Raw genomic sequence first — 20,570 nt, 5'->3', positions numbered from 1 at the left:
GCACTGGTACTACCTGAACTCAATTTAAACAATCTGTCGCTGCTCATTCCAATGGTTGCTTTATCTGTCTGATAGTTTAAATAAGAACTCTGAGGCTCCCAAGTGGACTGATACGTCTTTGTATCTGTGTATGGTTGCTTGTGATAATCGTGTGATAGTATGCTGTTTGTATCAATATTAGAAGAATCGTGCATCACAGAGGTATCCGTATAGTTTATAAGGTTTCTCTCCCTGGTCTGAAGCAAGCTTTCCTTCTTATACCCTGAAGAATGGTCATACTGTAAATCTGAATTAACAGAACTTTTCTGCATATTGTTCTCATCTGTACACGAATCCAGTATTTTATCTGCAAATGTTACTCTGAATCCTTCTCTGGATCGATTGCAAACACTCTTCCCAATAGAGCGTAGAGAGGAGCGGGATGGCGAATGATAAATTTTATTATCGTCTGAAAGACAAATGCAGTACAATAAAACCTTTAATCATTCGACAAATAGAATTGTCCCTAAACTATTACCTTTATATTTCTAGAATGCACTGCTGAAGACTTAACCTTAGACTGCCGGTAGCTTCAGGAAAACTCCAAATTCCCTGGGATGACTGTTTTTTTTTGATCGCATACGGATACTGAAATAAATACCACTATCATAATGAAGTTACACAAACAAAAGAAATAGCTTTAATAATAGTTCAAACCTGAAACTTAGCACTTGAGAAACAATTTTAAATAGTATAAATATTGAAAAGACTTTACTTGTGCTTCCCCTGAATTTTTTTTTACTTCCTATTCTCTAGCCTTTTAAAATGCTAACTTCAATGTTACTTCGAACCAATATGCTCAATATTGTGCATTTTTTAATCAGTTTTCTTACCTTTATTCCACTTTAATTTTTTCATTTACCTGCTTCCTTGTAAGCTATTTCTCCTTTCCCACACCCCACTTTAAAGTGGGAGAAATGTTACGGTAATTTGATTGGCTAAAAACAGATTCCAAAAGGCATTTCAGTATCACAATCAGGAAGAAAGCTGCTAGTGAGAACACTTGGTGATGGCCCTCACTTTGACAGTGCTAGAAAAGTAAATTTGTGCTTGGTATTTAATAAATTTACGTTGAAGGTTCGTCCTTTGAAAATGTATAAATTTTGTTTGGGTTGGTTTCTGTATTTAGCAGGGCATGCAATTCATTATTTGTTTAAAAAGTTACCTAAATTGTACAAGAGTATTTTTATTCTTTCTTGTGAAAAGTTTAGATTAATAAAAGAAATCCAAAATATTTCCATTCATGAGGCAGGTAGGCAAGCCACCAATCAGCAATGAGCAAGCATCAGAAATATTCCACAAATTACTCAATTTTGTTCAAACCTAGCAATCTGCAACCTTCAAATATCACAAAAGGAAGCTTCACAATTAATGGCTATTTAACGTTTGGCGCAAGGACCCAGCCAGCGGCCTTAAAATTGGGGATGAGCCCACCTCCGCCAGGATTGGGGAGCCACGCTGGGATTTTTCACTCTCCAGGCTCTTAATTGGTCTTGGCCAGGACTTCCACCTCCTTGAGTTGCCGGGTATAATCGGCCAGGCCCCAGCAAGGGAAGGGGGGGTGGGGGAGGGAATGTTGTGCAGTGGGGGCAGTTGGGGCTTTGGTGGTGGCCATGGGGCACAGGGTGCCCGATCAGGAGGGTCCCCCCCTCTAGCCTGCAAGAAGGCTGCCAGGTTTAACCTGGCCGTGTTCTTGGGCTTTTGCCGTCCGCCCGCCAGGGGTCAAATACCCGCCGCGGCGCAAGTGGCAGTTAATTGGCCACTTAAGGGCCTTGATTGGCCTGGGGTGGGCGGGCCGTTTCTTGCCACCACCACCCTGTATAAAATTGCAGCGGCACAGGAGGAGGTCGGGAACGGCACACCCCCACTCAATTTTATGCCCACCCCCCCACCATCAGCCCACTCAGTGGTGGGGGGGGGGGGGGTGGGTCATAAAATTCTGGCCAATATCTTCATGCTATTTTCATACAGGAGTGGAGCCCGAGGAGCAGCAGGACCGGAGGTATAAAAAGCGCGCCAAAAACCTGTGTGGGAGAGAGGCAGAGAGGAGCGGAACCCGAGAGAGGGGGGGGGGAAAAAAAAAAATCGAAAAGTGACATCAGAGTGACGTCACATTGAACAGTGACAGCAGGGAAACAGAAAGCAGCTGGGGTCAGTAAACAGGTAAGTTTTTAATTTAATTTAATTGAATCAACATAGAGTAAGACTTGATTGATTTATAAGTATATAAACTAAAGACTAAAGCGGTTTAAAAAAAAAACTAAAGACCTGTCTGAAATTTAAATAACAAATTAAAATTTAATTATATTGAATAGAGATGCAGGACCAGGTGATGTGTTGTACCTGCATGATGTGGAAGCTGGTGGACCCCATTGTGGTTCCTGGTGAACACATCTGTAGCAAGTGTTGGCTGCTCGAGGAACTCCGGCTCAGAGTTGATGAGCTGGAGTCTGAGCTTCGGACAATGCGACACATCAGGGAGAGGGAGAGTTACCTGGACACTCTGTTTCAGGAGGCAGTCACACCCCTTAGATTAACTACCTTGAATTCGGCCAGTGGTCAGGGACATGAGGGTGTGACTATGAATGAGGCAGGTAGAGCAATCCAGGAGGTAGTGCTGCAGGAGCCTCAGCCATTGTCCTTGTCCAACAGATTTGAGATTCTTACTCCCTGTGTGGACGAGAGCAGTGACCGTAGGGAGCATGAGCAAACTGACCACAGCACCGTGGTACAGGGAGCCATTCAAGTGGGGGGAGAAAAGAAAAATGTAGTCGTAATCGAGGATAGTATAGTTAGGGGCATAGACACTGTTCTCTGTGGCCAGGATCAAGAGTCCCGAAGGCTCTGTTGCCTACCTGGTGCCAGGGTTCGGGATATCTCATCTGGGCTGCAGAGGAACTTGGAGTGGGAAGGGAAAGATCCAGCTGTCGTGGTCCACGTAGGTACCAACGATATAGGTAGAACGAGGTTAGAGGTTCTGCCGAGGGAATATGAGCAGCTAGGGGCTAAATTAAAAAGCAGAACCAAAAAGGTAATAATCTCAGGATTACTACCTGAGCCACGAGCAAATTGGCAAAGGGTCAATAAGATTAAACAGGTAAATGCGTGGCTCAAAGACTGGTGTGGGAAAATGGGTTCGAATTCGTGGGACATTGACACCAGTACTGGGGAAGGAGGGAGCTGTTCAGATGGGATGGGCTCCACCTGAATCATGCTGGGACCAGAGTCTTGGCGAATCGCATAACTGGGGCTGTAGATAGGGCTTAAAACTAAATAGTGGGGGTGAGGGTTCAGATGCATGGAAAAACAGCAAGTTAAAGGAGAAGGTAGGAGTGCAGGTTAGAAGAGAGAAATAATAAACAGGTGAATAAAGCATCAGTGCTGAAGGGCAGGTTAAGGGGTATAGCCCAAATAAGAGTTCTATATACAAATGAACGGAGTGTAAGGAATAAACTAGATGAGCTGCAGGTGCAAATTCAAATGGAAGATTATGATGTGGTGGTCATTGCGGAAACGTGGCTGCAGGATGGTCGGGACTGGGAACTAAATATACATGGTTATAAAGTTTACAGGAGGGACAGGGAAAATGGCAGAGGGGGTGGAGTAGCCTTACTGATTAGAAATAACATCACCTCATTGGTGAGGGAGGATATAACGAGGGGAAAGCATCCAGTGGAGACCTTATGGGTGGAACTGAGGAACAGAAAAGGATCTAAAACTGTTGTGTATAGACCCCCTGGTAGCAGTTCTGAGGTGTTTATTTATTTATTTAGATAAACAGCACTGAAATAGGCCCTTCGGCCGACCGAGTCTGTGCCGACCAACAACCACCCATTTATACTAACCCTACAGTAATCCCATATTCCTCATCACCTCCCTACACTAGGGGCAATTTACAATGGCCAATTTACCTATCACCTGCAAGTCTTTGGATGTGGGAGGAAACCGGAGCACCCAGCGAAAACCCATGCAGACACAGGGAGAACTTGCAAACTCTGCACAGGCAGTACCCAGAATCGAACACGGGTCCCTGGAGCTGTGAGGCTGCGGTGCTAACCACTGCGCCGCCCATAGTGTTAGATTGTATAAATGCACAAATTATGTAACAAAGGCAGAGTAGTATTAATGGGGGATTTTAACTTACACATAGATTGGGAAAGGCAGACTAGCACCTGTCAGAAAGGTAGTGAATTTCTGGAATGTGTCTAGGATAGTTTCAAAGAACAAAGAACAGTACAGCACAGGAACAGGCCATTCGGCCCTCCAAGCCTGTGCCGATCTTGATGCCTGCCGAAACGAACACCTTCTGCACTTCCGGGGCCCATATCCCTCTATTCCCTTCCTATTCATATATTTGTCAAGATGTCTCTTAAACATCGCTATCGTATCTGCTTCCACCACCTCCCCTGGCAGCAGGTTCCAGGCACTCACCACCCTCTGTGTGAAAAACTTGCCTCGCACATCCACTCTAAACTTTGCCCCTTGCACCTTAAACCTACAGCAATATGTCCTAGACGTAACAAGGGGACAGGCAATATTAGATTTAGTTATGAGTAATGAGCCAAATTTAATTAGTAGCCTAACTGTGCGTGAACATTTATCAAATATTGATCACAACATGATCAAATTCAAGATAGCGTTTGAAAGTGAAAAGCACGAGTCAGCTACTAGAATTTTAAACTTGGGTAAGGCTGACTTTACCGGGATGAGACAGAGACTGTCCACGGTAAACTGGGTAGATCTGTTAATGGGTCAAACGACTGCAGAACAGTGGAGAATATTTAAAGAAACATTTAATGAAATACAGAGCGAGTATATACCCGAGAGGAAAAAGCTGCACTTCACAGAAAAAACAGCCAAGGACAACGAAAGAGATTAGGGATAGCATAAAACAAAAAGGGCTTACAAAAATGCAAAACGCAGCACAGATCCAGCCAAATGGGATCAACACAAAGACCAGCAAAGGGTCACAAAGCACTTATAAGAGCTACTAAAAGAGATTATGAAAGGAAACTTACAAGGGACATCAAAATCAATAAGAAGAAATTTTATAGTTACATAAAGGGAAGTGAGTGGTCAAGAGCAATGTAGGCCCACTAAAAGCTGAAAATGGAGATAGTGTCATTGATAATGGGGAAATGGCGGACATGTTGAACAATTACTTTGCCTCAGTATTTACAGTTGAAAAGGAGGATAACCTACCAGCAGTCCCGAAAAAATTAATAGCCGATAGGGGACAGGGACTTAATATAATTAATGTAAGTAAAACATCAGTAACAAGGAAATTAATGGAACTAAAGAGTGAGAAATCCCCAGGACCTGACGCTTTCCATCCGAGGGTGTTAAAGGAAGTAGGGGAGCACATTATAAATGCCCTAACTATAGTCTTTCAGAGTTCCCTAGATCCAGGAGTGGTCCCTCTGGATTGGAAAGTTGCACGTGTCACTCCACTTTTTAAGAAGGGTGAAAGGGGGAACCAAGGAAATTACAGACCAGTTAGCCTGACATCTGTGGTGGGCAAGTTGTTGGAGTCTACAATCAATATTGGGTGACCGAACACCTAGAAAAATTTCAGTTAATCAGGGACAGCCAGCGTGGATTCATGACGGGAAGGTCATGCCTGACAAATCTCATTGAATTTTTTGAAGAGGTGACTAAGGTAGTGGACAGGGGAATGTCTATGGATGTTATTTATATGGACTTCCAGAAGGCATTTGATAAAGTCCCACATAAGAGACTGTTAACTAAGGTAGAAGCCCATAGAGTTGAAGGCAAATTATTGACATGGTTAGAAAGTTGGTTGAGTGGTAGGCGACAGAGAGTGGAGATAATGGGTAAGTACTCCGATTGGCAGGATGTGACTAGTGGTGTCCCGCAGGGATCTGTGTTGGGGCCTCAATTACTCACATTATTCATTAACGACTTGGATGATGGCATAGTAAGTCATATATCCAAATTTGCTGATGATACAAAGTTAGGTGGCATTGTAGACAGTCCAGATGATAGCATAAAATTGCAAAGAGATATTGACAGACTAGGTGAGTGGGCAAAACTGTGGCAGATGGATTTCAATGCGGGCAAGTGAGAGATGATCTATTTTGGACCAAAAAAGGATAGAGCAGGGTACTTTCTAAATGGGAAGAGGTTAAGTACAGTGGATGTCCAAAGAGACTTGGGGGTTCAGGTGCATAGATCTTTAGAATTCCACGAGCAAGTGTAGAAAATAATCAAAAAGGTTAATGGAATGCTAGCCTTTATATCTAGAGGATTGGAGTATAAAGACACAGAGGTTATGCTGCAGCTGTACAAAACCCTGGTTAGACCCCACTTGGAGTACTGTGAGCAGTTCTGGGCACCATACCTTAGGAAGGATATATTGGCCTTGGAGGGAGTGCAACGTAGGTTTACAAGAATGATACCTGGACTACAGGGGGGTTAAGTTACGAGGAGAGATTACACAAATTAGGCCTGTTTTCGCTAGAATTTAGAAGGTTAAGGGATAATCTGATCTAAGTCTTCAAGATATTAACAGTAAAAGACAGGCTAGATAAAGATAAACTATTTCCACTGGTTGGAGATTCTAAAACTAGGTGGCATAGTCTAAAAATTAGGACTAGACCGTTCAGGAGAGATGTTAAGAAGCACTTCTTCATGCAAAGGATGGTAGAGGTTCGGAACTCTCTCCCACAAACAGCAGTTGAAGCTAGAACAGCTGTTAATTTTAAATCTGAGATAGAATTTTGTTAAGCAAAGGTGTTAAGGGATATGGGCCAAAGGCAGGTATATGGAGTTAGGCCGCGGGTCAGCCATGATCTCACTGAATGGCGGGACAGGCTCGAGGGTTGAATGGCCTACTCCTGTTCCTATCTTCCTATGTTCCTATATTCTTTATTATATATTCAGTGTGTACAGTTAAAAATAACATCAAAAATTATATAATTTTGATGGGGAGAAAATTACTAAACTTACCCATAAAATTTGGCACTTAATGTCTGAAGAATGTTTCCAGTGTTTAGTGTGGATGTTAAAGATCCCACGTCACTGTGTAATTAGGAACAGGGAGTTTTCCTGGTGTTTTGACCAATATACCTCACACAATCAATATCACAAAGAACAGATTGTGAGATCTTGCTGAGCACAAATTGGGTATCATATCTGCTTACATAGCATTCACTCCACACTCCTTAGTTGTATATGAAGCATGATAAAATATATAAATGCATGTTTTATATGCCATTAAATTAAAACAAAGAGCTAATTATGCTTTTTGATGATTTTTGTGCATAATGATGTTTGCACTGAAGGATGGCGGGGGGGGGGGGGGGGGGGAGGGGAGGGGGTGGAATACATATGAGCAGCTTTGATGCTGTGCTCGAAAACAGCAATCAAAGTGAGCCTATCAATACTGGATCATTGACAGTAGAAAGACTTCCTTGGTACAATGTGATGATAACAGCTTCAGCAAAACATACCATCCACAACAAGTAAGGAGACAAAAATATCTTTTAGAAACATATAAATAACTGTAATAAAAGAGGAAAGTTCTTGAAGAAAGAATAACCAAAAGTAAATAAAAGTAACGTACTTGAATCTTATGCAAATACTGCAAATCCACTGCGGGAGGGATAGTATTAAAATATATAATACAAATAACTGAGAATGAGAAGTCTTTGGAGGCGGGTGAAGAGCAAAGTTAATTGCTCCTTCAGAAAAAATTTCTAAAAATAATTAGAAATATTACATCTGTGAGTCCTTGTAACTATCGATGAGTAATTCAATCATGTGATATATTTATATATTACAATGGTGAGCAAACCACTGTTGTGCTTAAATTATAGCAGGACTGCCATAAACATTAGAAAGCACACCACTGGCCCTATACTAGCTATAAGTAACACCATGGGAGATCTACTAGTATTTTTAAGTACCTATCCTGTTCTATGAAACAGCAGCAAAGGCAGTTATGTTCAAGCTGCAGCAGTTCACCACAGGCATGAGATTCATGAATTCAACCTTGCCACCCCTTGAACTTGAACCTATAAACACAAATGTGTGATGTGTGCTTCTTGCCTTGAATAAACAAATGTGGTCAATATAAATGTTAAAAACCAATGCTTTAAGAGTTTATTACCAGCAAATAAATAATGTAGCTTACACCCAAAAGCTACCTTTCCACAAAGCTTTACCTTCATCGAGGTAACTGTGATATTGTCCACTTCTTGATTGTTCAATCTCCTTTAAAAAAAGTTTTTTTGGTTTAAAATGTATAGTTCAGGTATTGCAAGTTAAGAATGATAATTCTTCAACTGCATATTACATGGTTTATTGTTACAGCTCCATTTTTAAGTGTACAAGAACAAACTAATTTACTTTACACATTGTTCTAAACTGTTCAAATGCATTTGAGGTCAGCTCAAGGTAATGCGCAAGAACATCTAAATTTTTTTTTTCTTTTTTTGCTCCTCCAGAAGTTAGCAGGGCTAATACTGAGGGAGGACAGTGCATGAGATAGCATCCTCTATTGAACTGATTAAGCATAAAACCTTAAGGTCTTTCCTCATTTTCCCATGTGTTTGTAAAAACTTTTGAGATAGTTGCTTTGTTGCCTTTTAGATTACTTGCACTCCATCCCAGTAAGGAATACTGAACACATTAACCGAGCAACTCAGTATCGCCATTTACTATACAGCAACTGTAATTATTCACATAACGTAATATCATGATACTAAAAATATTGCAAATGTTAAAGTACAACTTGCACTCCTGTGGTACACTGCAATTGTTAAATGTAATCCATAACTAATAAACTTTACAAACCCAATTGTCCCTCAATGTATGTGAAAAAAAGAGAACAGATCCAAAGTCCCATTACTATGGCAATCAACAGGACTCTTTCATGTTGGATCCAATATTTTAATACATAATTTTAAAAACATAAACATTTAGCAGTTTTCTCTGGTCCTTAGTTATTTAATAATGACTATTTTGGGTAAGGTTAGATGCAAGGACCGCTTTGGGTCACACTGTAAGGAAAAAACAGCTATTCCCATTGATGAAATCCATGGTTGGTCTTTCCTGAGCAAGTCCAAGGGTGGCATGCATCAGGAAAGGTTGGGTTTCACTGAATCTTATAATTGTGAAGAATTCCTCCAATTTGAGAACTCTACATGGTTACTATTCATTCGTTCCAATCCTTGTCAAATTAAAAATTAATTCAATTCTGAGTGCTCCACATACAGTAATACTACTTAGCTGTCTATTCCATTCGTCAGAGTCTCGAGGAAAACTGCACATCTGGCTTTACAGCAAGATGAAGGGCATAATGTGAAGTCAGCCAGTTCAGCGGCAGGATTATGGCTTCAAGGGCAGAGATTTTGTTCTGCCCTTGCAGGCAGGAACCCAGGCAGAGGGGCAATCAAAAATGGCAGAGGGTGCCATTCCCGACAATGCCTGGGCCCCCTGCCATTTTGTCCAGGGCGGGGAAGGCCGAGGACAGCCTTCCCGCCCTAAACCAATTGAGGCCCTTAAGTGGCCAATTAATGGCCACTTAAGGGCTTCTTCCTGCCTCTGTGTCAATTTTGTGGAAAGTGCCCGCCACTGCAGGGAGACACTGCCAGGTAAAGCCTGGTGGCCTCCTAGTGGGATTGGGGGGTGTCTGCCTCCTTTGGAGCAATCGCCCCAAGTCAGCCCCATTGCCAGGGCCTGCCTGAATGGCTCCGGTGACCATGATCCTACTCACCTGTCGCTGGGGTCTCCTGACATCTTCGTACTGCAGGACCTCCTTTGGTACCGACAGAGGCCATCGCTCCCAGTGGAGGCAAGAGCTCATTCCTTAAAGGGACGGCGTCCCCCACGGTGGGCTATTAACTGTCTGTCTGCCGTGGAATAGCTTCAGGGGTTTGACAGAGGGCTGAGGTGGGGTCTTCCCCCACCTTCCGGCCCGCCACGGGACCCCATGGCCATAATAAAATGCAGCCCCAAGTGTGGGACTACTTGAATAGGATAGACTCACAATATTTATTTTATATCAGAAATAGATTCAAAACCAACTTTCTCAACATGTTAAAATTGAGCTATCCTACTCCTTTTCTGGTTTCCTAAGATTAAGCTGCTCTCAGGCTAGGTCTGAAATTGCAACTCCCATTGTTTTCATGTGGACCTGCACTGGATGCACCCCAATTGTGACATCACAAAATATCCTGACAGGGTCTTAAATCCAGGGTTTACTTGGAGGTTACACAAAAAAAAGCACAATTAGTAAAAAAGTTAAAACTCCTACTGTTATTTTCTTACATAAAATGGGCTAGTAATTTTGAAGAAAAGTCAATTTCTTGAGTTTTCTTCCTGTTTAACCATAGAGAGAAATCTTTCAAACAGAAGTCTCAAAACAGAAAGAATTAAATGCGAACCCACTGACCTGTATTTACCTAAAAATTTGATAGATCTCCAATAAATTTACTGTGGTCCAGATTGAATGCAACTATCCAAGATCTTGTACAAATCTATTCTGATAAATAATCAGACGTTCCGATACATTTCTATAATAGTCTTCTATTGAGGATGTAACTTTTGGCTTGTCTTTCATCCACTGTGCAGATTTTTGTAATAATATAATAATACACACCCACATACTACAAGCTGGATAAACTGGCAAAAAAAATCAAAAATTCAATCACTTTTGAAAAGTGACAAAATACTTATGGAATACCGGAGTTAGAAATGCTTGGTGCTAATTACACATTTTTTAACTGCCTGCTTAGAAAGATTACTACTTTAAATGGGATAGTAAAAAAAACTACTGCTAATGATGCTTCACTTTTCTGTATTTAACAAACAACCCTACCATTGTGTCTATGCTCATCTTGCTTGATGTATCATTTTCTTTCACCTCCTTCACGTCCTTGGTAGAATAGAGAGATGACAATGGAGGCCGACTGCACAAAGATTCTTGACGGTCACTCATCAGTTGGTAGTCGTGAGGTGCCCACCGTTCCTTCAAATCTAGTAAACCATGAAAAATAAAATTACAAGAGGTTAAGTGGTATAAGTCATGTAAAATATTGCACAGGCTCTGCAAATAGATGTAGCGGATGGAGTTCCATGAAACCTTTTTTAGTATATACGTGATTTGTAGTTAAATATATAAAAAGGTCCAAGTGACACAGACTGAACTGCAGAACACTCCACTTATAATGTGTGATGTCAATTTAAAGCTCATTCTATTAAATAGCTTAAGGAAGTCAAAGTATCATGAATTACTGAAAGAACTGTTACTATCTAGTTAACAAATAGAGAAGCTGAATAACCAACCTGAAAATTTTTTAAAATATTTATCAGTCCAGAACTATATTATGTGCATAATTTTTGACAGCAATCTAGCAATTATTTTTAAACTTGTAGTTTTCAACATAACTGATTCTTCTTTGCCAAGTAATAGTGCGACAGTTAAAAAAAGTATCCAATAGTGTCTGAGATTTAACACATAAATTGGGATAGCTTTTTTTTTTAACTTACTGCCAGGATCCTAGAAATGTGACGGTCCCGATGAATTTGAATTTCTGCCTCTGTTTCCCAGCCAGCAGCCAACCAGAATGAAGCTGTAAGGCCTGGAGCACAAAGCTACAGCCAAGGAGCAGAGAGAAAGAAGGCAGAGATCACAGGGGTGGGTGGGCAGGAAAATCAATGTTGAGCTCATCAGATACAGGTCGGTGGTGGGCGCGGCAAGTTGAGGAGATCATGGCGGTCAGGGGGAGGAGATCGTGGAGAATGAAGGGGAGAGATCAGCGAGGTTGGGGGGGGGGGGAAGAGATCAGCGAGGTTGGGGGGATGATTGCGGAAATCAGGAGGAGTGATTGTGAGGGCATCAGATCACAAGGAAGCGGGTAGGTCAATTGCGGGGAGGGAAGCCAATTGTAGCAGGTTTCCTTGGGGTCTGAGAGAAAGCACTCTTGCTCCTCCTGGCACATGAGCAGTGCTGGAAAAACACTTACCTTCCAGATCCCACCATTCTTGCCTGCCTTAAGCTGCCGGGTTTCCCGAACGTTGGGAAACCTGCCCCGCAGGCATTAAAAGTAAAACTCTGGTAAAATTTGAGGCACACATTATTAAAATCTTTAACTTACTGAGAAACATACAAACCTCAGAGCCCAGATCAAAGTTAACAGAAACATAGGGCAGAATTCTTACGCCCTGGGAGGGGGGGGGGACGAAAATTTGCAACACCAGCTGGCGTGCTGGTTCCTTGGCTCCATCCCGCCGCCTAACCATTTTTTCAGAGGTGGGATGGGGGTGCGGTCCCTCAAGAACAGGTCAATCATCCGTGTCCCCTAACCGCCTCTGTTAAAATCAGGTTGGTGGGTTGGGATGGGTTTCAGATTTTTGAAATTGTAACCCATCTCCACACACACACACCACCCCTCCCTCCCCCACTTATCCAGGGAGGTTAAGACTGCGCCCCACCCCCCCCCCCCACCAAGGGGCAGGATATTCCCACAGGCTTCAGGAACATGCATCGGGCTCAAATGGGGGTTAGAAACCCACATTGTGTGGGGAACAGTCACTTATCTGTGATTTTCCCCAAATTGGCCAACTAGTGGCCAGAGGGAGGGCCTGCTGTCCAATTAAAGATGGTGGGTGGGTGAGCTCTCAAGCTGGAGGGTCAATAGGAAGCCCTTCGGCTTGGAAGCAGCAGGCTGCTTTTCCAGGTGAGTGATAGTGCATCAAGATGGCGGCACCTCTCTCTAACTTTTTAAAATTTAAATTAAAAATGGCCTCAGCAGCCGGGTCACAATTGTGGGGGAGGGAGGGGAACCCTTCCTCAGGGCAGCCTGCCACTGTAACTGAAGCCAGGCAGGCAGGGAGGGCCTCTAAACCTGCCTGGAGTGCTAGCCCCCCAGTCTGCTGCCGGGCAGTCACTTCCAGGCAGCTACACTGTTCTCCAACACCTCTGACAATAGGCCTTAATAGGCCCTTTACTAGTTGAATCAGCTATCCACCACTTGCGGATGGGTAGTCCTGCAACCTCCACCCCCATCCAGCCTCTGGGAAAATGACCTGGGGCGAGATGAAGCCAAGGAACTGGCCACCAGCCAGTGTCACAAATTTTCTTGCCCGCCCTCGTCAGGGCTTAAAAATTCTGTCCTATGTTTCTGTTAACGTTGATCTGGACTTTGAGGTTTGGATATTTCTATCTAGTTTTGTAATTGAGCATTCATTGACTTTATGATGCTGATTTATGATAAAATGCCTTTAGAGTCATAGAGAGATACAGCACAGAAACAGGCCCTTAGGCCCATCGGGTCCGTGTCAACCATCAACCACCCATTTATACTAATCCTACATTAATCCCATTTTCCCTCTCACATCCCCACTTTCCCTCAATTCTCCTACTACCTACCTACACTAGGGGCAATTTTTACAATGGCCAATTTACCTATCCACCCGCAAGTCTTTGGCATGTGGGAGGAAACCGGAGCACCGGAGGAAACCCACGCAGTTACAGGGAGAATTTGCAAACTCTGCACAGGCAGTACCCAGAACTGAACCCGGGTCGCTGGAGCTGTGAGGCTGCAAGAGGATTTGAGTACAGGAGTAAAGAAGTCTTGCTGCAATTGTATAGAGTCTTGGTGAGACTGCACCTGGAGTATTGTGTACAGTTTTGGTCTCCTTACCTAAGGAAGGATACACTTGCCATACAGGGAGTGCAACAAAGGTCCACCAGACTGATTCCTGGGATGACAGAATTGTCCTATGAGGAGAGACTGAGGAGACTTGGCCTGTATTCTCTAGAGTTCAGAAGAATGAGAGATGATCTCATTGAAGCATACAAAAGTCTTACAGGACTCAACAAGGTTAATGCAGGAAGGATGTTTCCACTGGCTAGGGGGTCTAGAACTAGGGGACATAGTCTCAGAATAAGAGGTAGGCCATTTAGGATTGAGATGAGCAGGAGTTTCAGAGGGTGGTGAATCTGTGGAATTTTCTACCCCAGAGGGTGGTGGAGGTTCAGTCATTGAGTATGTTCAAGGCCGAGATCAATATTAAAGATATCAAGCTATATGAAGATAATGCGGGTAAATGGCAATGAGGATATAGGACAGATGTCAGAGGTAGTTTCTTTACGCAGAGAGTAGTAGGGGCGTGGAACGCCCTGCCTGCAACAGTAGTAGACTCGCCAACTTTAAGGGCATTTAAGTGGTCACTGGATAGACATATGGATGAAAATGGAATAGTGTAGGTCAGATGGTCGGCGCAACATCGAGGGCCGAAGGGCCTGTACTGCGCTGTAATGTTCTAATTCTAATTCTAAAAAAGGTAGATGATCAGTCATGATCTAGTTGAATGGCGGAGCAGACCCGAGGGGCCAAATGGCCTACTCCTGCTCTTATTTCCTACGTTCCTATGATTGTCCAGATTGGCTGTTAGTATATTGTTGTATCGATATAAATCTAGCAATGGTAATCTCCATTGGTGCTTTATATTCAGTCTGTCTTGTATTCTTCAGCACTAATTGGGACTACCACTCCCAAAGCAGAGAAAGGATTTGCAGGTGTCTTCTGAGTAGAGAGAGTATTAATCCAGAGTCCCTGTGAAAGGTGTTAGTGACTAAAAGGCTTCAGTGGCAATTAAGACACATAAAAATGTTGCAATGACATGCACAGACGCACATTTCAAATACCTTATCAGAAATATCATAAAACGCTTACTCTGATTCCTATGGTAACAGGTTTATTTATTATTAGCTTACCAAGCAACCAAAGCAGGTATTACCACAACCCCATAGTGGTTTCTGCACTGACCGAAGGAGGAACCTTAGTACTATCAAGTTGCTTAATTTTATTTTGCTGACTATCCAACATTTAAAAAAAAAGTAATCTTAATAAATTGGTTGTAACTGTGCTCAAAGCTCCCCTCACCCAAACTGTACACTGGTCTGTGTTTCTAACTGGGTAAAACTTTGACTAGTATTGATATAATTGTTGCACTAAGAAGCCAACAAAGTTTAATGTAGTTTATCATCACAGTGCAGTAAAAATCAGGGGGGAGAAATTTATTCGCATAGCACTGTTAGCAGATGTACACTGATTGAGCAAGGGAGGCAGTGCCGTTGATCGTTACCTGCATGCCCTCATCATTGACATTATTGAAGAAAGCAACACATCCTGCACAGGTAGTGGCCTGCAACCCTTCCTGTCCCGGTGAATCAACTTATCCCCCAGCAGTTACTCCTAGATCACTCTCATGCACCTTGCTCGCAGGATTACTGCCGAGGTACAGGAGCATGTTGTCCACCAGTCTTCTCAGCCACAGCTGGGGTGTGGCCTAAAAGAAAGACTGAGATATAACAGCTCACTCTACCATTGTAATAATATTGTTTTATTTGGTTTCCATTGTATGGTGGAGCACTGCCTAATCAACGTCCCCTGCCCCCCCCAACTATCCAGCAACATCCAAATATGGAGCAAACAGAAGAACAGGATGGATAATGAAACAGCAATTTTAGTTAGAAAAATATGCTACATCATGCTAAAGCAGGAGTCACCAACACATCGATCGTGAGGTATTGGTAGCTCATGTCAGTCTTTGCGTAGCTCGCCCACGTCATCCTGCCAGCACTAATCCGTGCATGCGCATCCTGATGTCACCGCACACTGACATCACCACGTACTGATGTCACAACGGGAGAAGCGAACGGTGAAGGTTGGGGGCCCCAGTTGCAAACACAGAGGGAGCGGCCAGCCAAGCAGGGGAGCAGGTGAAGAGGGAGCAGCAAGTGGGGGGCCCAGTAGTGAATGACGAGTGAGTGGCGACAGGTGGAGCAACTGGCAAGGGAGTAGCGAGTGGGAAGCCCAGCAGCAAATAGTGAGGGAGCGCTGAGCGGTGGGACCAGCAGTGAGGGAGTGGCAAGCAGGAGGCCAAGCGGCAAAGGGGTGGGGGGGTGAGAAGGAGTGCCAAGCAGGGGGTCCAGCAGCAAGAGAGCAGCAAGCAGGGGAGTCGAGTGGCAAACGGCAAGGGAGTAAATGCTGAGGGTGCGTTCAAGCAGTGAGTGGGGAGCAGACAGCACCAAGCAATGAGCAGAGGGAGTGAGTGGCAAGCAAGGGGGAAACAAGCAGTGGGGGCAGCGAACAGGCTGGAGTGGGGGGAGCGAAGAGATGCGGCTAAAGGGAGAAGGAGTTTGCTTGCCTTTTGTGCCAAATTAAGCAGCGGCATCATCTTTATTATGGGCAGCTGCCTGAGACGTTCCATGTCTGAGTAGTGCGCCACTGGTGGTGACATTGTCAGCAAATGTGCTCTTCCTTTATCAGAAGTAGCTCTCACTCAGGAAGACTGACGATCTTTGTGCGAAAACAACTGCTGCTAAATGAAGTAACAAGTAAAACAATGTAACTGTACTATATGTAATGGCAATCTTGTATGACGTTAGGTGTTCTGCATAAAAATGCAGACACTGAATCTAAATAGTGATAAGAGTGTGAGGATAGATCTGAGGCGGTCATATTGTATCATAGTGTAGTGTAAAAGACTACACTTCCTTACCAGTTTTAAGATCTGATGTCGTATCCCTCTTGTATTTCATTGATGAACATACAGAGTCCTGCTCATCGTTGTCATATACAAAGTTCTTCTTCATATGGATCCTGAAATTTGTAGTGGGACAGAAATAAAGGCAAAATGAAATCAGCCACGTTCTGGTTCTAGCTATAATAAACAAACAATCAACTATCCACTGTGGAAGCATTTAAAGATCACACAAATGTAAGTGGACTCAAATGGTAGCCTCTGTGACAAATTAAGAAGTAAAAAAAAAACACAAATGCTGGAAATCTGACATAAATGCAGAAAAATGCTGCAAGTGCACAGCAGCTGAAAGAAAAAGAGTTACATTTCAGGAGGGCTCTTTCATCAGAACTTCTTTGGTAAAGGAAAACATTGAGTTTTCTCTTTCAGGTGTATGAAGATCACTTAATAATTCATAATTAAAGCTAAAAAGTGGAATTAATTGCATTTTCCATTCATCCACATTGTCCATTCTCTTTCTAAAAGAAGTTTAAAATAGATGTTTTTATAAAATAAAAATGTAGTCTTACAAGCGATTTATTACAGCTGCTGGTTTAATACTCCTGTTCTTTGTGAGCACCACTCTCCAGATATGATTAACTACCATCTTCATTCTCAACGACAACATTTGCAGGGAATATGGGCCCCCAAATATTATTCTTTCACCAGCACAAGCACATGTTTTGCTAGTTTTTTCCTTGGAATGCTTTACTATAGACACTATATAAAGACACGATACAAATGTAAGTTGTTGTTGTGTAAACTGATAAAAATGGAATTTTAGTGCTGATGAAGGGTCACTGACCTGAAACGTTAATTCTGCTTCTCTCTCCACAGGTGCTGCCAGACCTGCTGAATATTTCCAGCATTTCTTGTTTTTATTTCAGATTTCCAGCATCTGCATTATTTTGGTAGATTATTTTACCTCTAACTGCATTGCAATTGAGACCAATATAGTCACCATCTGCTGTTCACACCCACATGCTTTTCAGCAAAGATCACAGGATAGTGATCTAAATGGTGAGCTTTAGTGCCTCAGGTGTTAAAATTATTTTGCATAGAATGGATCTGGTCTGGGTGGGTGTTAATGCTTTGGGATTTAAAAAAAATAATTTTTCCACAAATAATTTGGAAAAGAATAACATTTACATGGCAGGTTGTTAAAGCAAAGTGCATTCATGCAAGTTTTTTTTTTAAAAACACTGGGACAAAAGGTGGTTAAAATGTCAATGGGTTTTGCATTAAAACTGTAAAAACTGTAAACAGTAAGCAATTTGTTAGCCTCTCAGTAATTGTGAAACATATCACATCCATTGGATTGGAGCTTTCTGGTTCTGAGCACTTTTCTATCCATATTCTCTACTCCTTATTTAAAAGATATTTAAGTATATTCAATAGAAACTATTTCTGTGGCATTTTACTCGGTGGAGTTATAATTAGTTGGCTGCACCAACTGAATATTTCAGCAGTTGAATATTTTATCCATTATTCAAATAAACATTCAGGTATATTAAGACCATTGGAAAAAAATACAACCTTCTAAGTTAAATGCATGTTCTGCATCTCTTGAAATTACATCGTTACTGTCACTTTGAATGACTCCCAGATCATTCAGACCAACTTTCCTTCCTTTGCTCAATTCAAAAAGGCAGCTAGAAGACTTACCCTTCTTGGTATATTCTTAGATAACTGTACATATGTATATATACAGAGCTGAATTTCTCTGTACCTGTCTTCTTCTTTATCTAGGTCTGGTGCCTCTTTTTTCTCCCATGAACAGAATTGAATTTGGGCAGCTTTTCGCTCACTGTCCCGAACAGGTCTGTCATCTGTTGATGACAAGTAACATATGGATTGATTTTAAATTTATAAACACACTACCAAAAAAACACAATAGGAAGTGAAAGAAACCTCCCTGATTATGAGCCCATCAAAGTTTAAATACTCTGAGGTACAATTCGTGGTGAATGCTGATTACTCCCAAAGTAACCAGAGCAACAGTTACTATAACAAGGCAAATTACAAGCCATGTATAACTTGACAACATACACGTACTACATTATAAATCTCCCAGCTCTGTCAATCTTCAGCCAATTTGATGAACTCCGCGTAATATCAAGAAACGACTGAAGGCACTGGATACTGCAAAGGCTATGGGCCCTAACAACATTCCAGCAACAGTACTGAAGACCTGTGCTCCAGAACTTGACGTGCCCCTAGTCAAGCTGTTACAGTACAGCTACAACACTGGTATCTACCCGGCAATGTGGAAAATTGCCCAGGTATATCCTAGAGTCATAAGCAGGACAAATCCAACCCGGCCAATTACCGCCCCATCAGTCCACTCTCAATCATCAGTAAAGTGATGGAAGGTGTCGTCGACAGTACTATCAAGCGGCACTTGCTTAGCAATGACCTGATCAGTGACACTCAGTTTGGGTTCCATCAGGTCCACTGAGCTCCTGATCTCATTACAGCCTTGGTTCAAACAAAAGAACTAAACTCAAGAGGTGAGGTGAGAGTGATTGCCCTTGAAATCAAGGCAGCATTTGACCAAGTATGGTATCAAGGATCCCTAGCAAAACTGGAGTCAATGGGAATCAGGGGGAAAACTCTCAACTGGTTGGAATCGTACCTGGTGCAAAGGAAGATGGTTGTGGTTGTTGGAGGTCAATCATCTCAGTCCCAGGACATCACTGCAAGGGTTCCTCAGGGTAGTGGCCTAGGCCCAACCATCTTCAGCTGCTTCATCAATGATCTTGCTTCAATCATAAAGTCAGAAGTGGGAATGTTCACTGATTGCACAATGTTCAGCACCATTTACGACTCCTCAGATACTGAAGCAGTCCATGTAGAAATGCAGCAAGACCTGGACAATATCCATGCTTAGGCTAATAAGTGGCAAGTAACATTCGTGCCACACAAGTGCCAGGCAATGACCATCTCCAACAGGAAAGAATCTAACCATCTCCCCTTGACATTCAAAGGCATTACAATTGCTGAATCCTCCATTATCAACATCCTGGGGGAGTTACCATTGACCAGAAGCTGAACTGCAGTTGCCATATAAATACTGTGGCTACTCTGGGGCAGCACAGTGGCGCAGTGGTTAGCACTGCAGCCTCGCAGCTCCAGTGACCTGGTTCGGTTCTGGGTACTGCCTGTGTGGAGTTTGCAAGTTCTCCCTGTGACCGCGTGGGTTTCCGCTGGGTGCTCTGGCTTTCTCCCACAGCCAAAGATTTGCAGGTTGATAGGTAACTTGCCATTGTAAATTGCCCCTAGTGTGGTAGGTGGTAGGAGAATGGTGGAGATGTGGTAAGGAATATGGGATTAATGTAGGATTAGTATAAATGGGTGGCTGTTGGTCGGCACAGACTCGGTGGGCCGAAGGGCCTATTTCAGTGCGATGACTCTAAAAGCAGGTCAGAGGCTAGGAATCCTGCAGTGAGTAACTCACCTCCTGACTCCCCAAAGCCTGTCCACCATCCTCAAGGCAGGAGTATGATGGAATACTCTCCACTTGCCTGGATGGGTGCAGCTCCAACAACACTCAAGAAACTTGACACCATCCAGGAGAAAGCAGCCCGCTTGATTGGCACCCCATCCACTAATATTCATGCCCTCCACCACCGACGCACAGTGGCAGCAATATGTACCATCTACAAGATGTACTGCAGCAACGCAACAATGCTCCATAGACAGCATCTTCCAAACCCGCGACCTCTACCACCGAGAAAGATAAGGACAGCAGATGCATGCAAACACCACCACCTGTAAGTTCCCCTCCAAGCCACACACCATCCAGACTTGGAACTATATCGCTGTTCCTTCACAGTTGCTGGGTCAAAATCCTGGAAGTCCCTTCCCAACAGCACTGTAGGTGTACCTACCCCACATGGACTGCAGCGGTTCAAGAAGGCATTCACCACCACCTTCTCAACGGCAATTAGGGATGGGCAATAAATGGTGACGTA

General features: G+C 43.1%; 1 protein-coding gene across 4 annotated transcripts in view; it reads right to left on the bottom strand.

Moving 5' to 3' along the window:
• The window catches only part of LOC137378993 (leucine-rich repeat-containing protein 36-like), a 114,284-nt gene that overhangs the window by 39,663 nt on the left and 54,051 nt on the right, over positions 1-20,570 (bottom strand). For 2 of the 4 annotated variants that reach the window (XM_068049558.1, XM_068049559.1), the window contains 5 exons: positions 18,326-18,425; positions 16,576-16,676; positions 10,883-11,040; positions 8,226-8,274; positions 14-448 (listed from right to left, as the gene is read on the bottom strand). In XM_068049558.1, coding sequence (XP_067905659.1) covers positions 14-448; positions 8,226-8,274; positions 10,883-11,040; positions 16,576-16,676; positions 18,326-18,425 — 843 coding nt within the window. Of the gene's footprint in view, positions 1-13; positions 449-8,225; positions 8,275-10,882; positions 11,041-16,575; positions 16,677-18,261; positions 18,426-20,570 lie in introns of those variants that run through there. The other 2 variants (XM_068049561.1, XM_068049560.1) reach the window with 2 other exon arrangements.

The sequence above is a fragment of the Heterodontus francisci genome, chromosome 17 (assembly GCF_036365525.1).
Source record: "Heterodontus francisci isolate sHetFra1 chromosome 17, sHetFra1.hap1, whole genome shotgun sequence".
In the NCBI taxonomy this organism is placed as follows: Eukaryota; Metazoa; Chordata; class Chondrichthyes; order Heterodontiformes; family Heterodontidae; genus Heterodontus; species Heterodontus francisci.
Note: the sequence above shows the minus strand (reverse complement) of the source record. Positions and strands in the feature narration are given on the sequence as shown.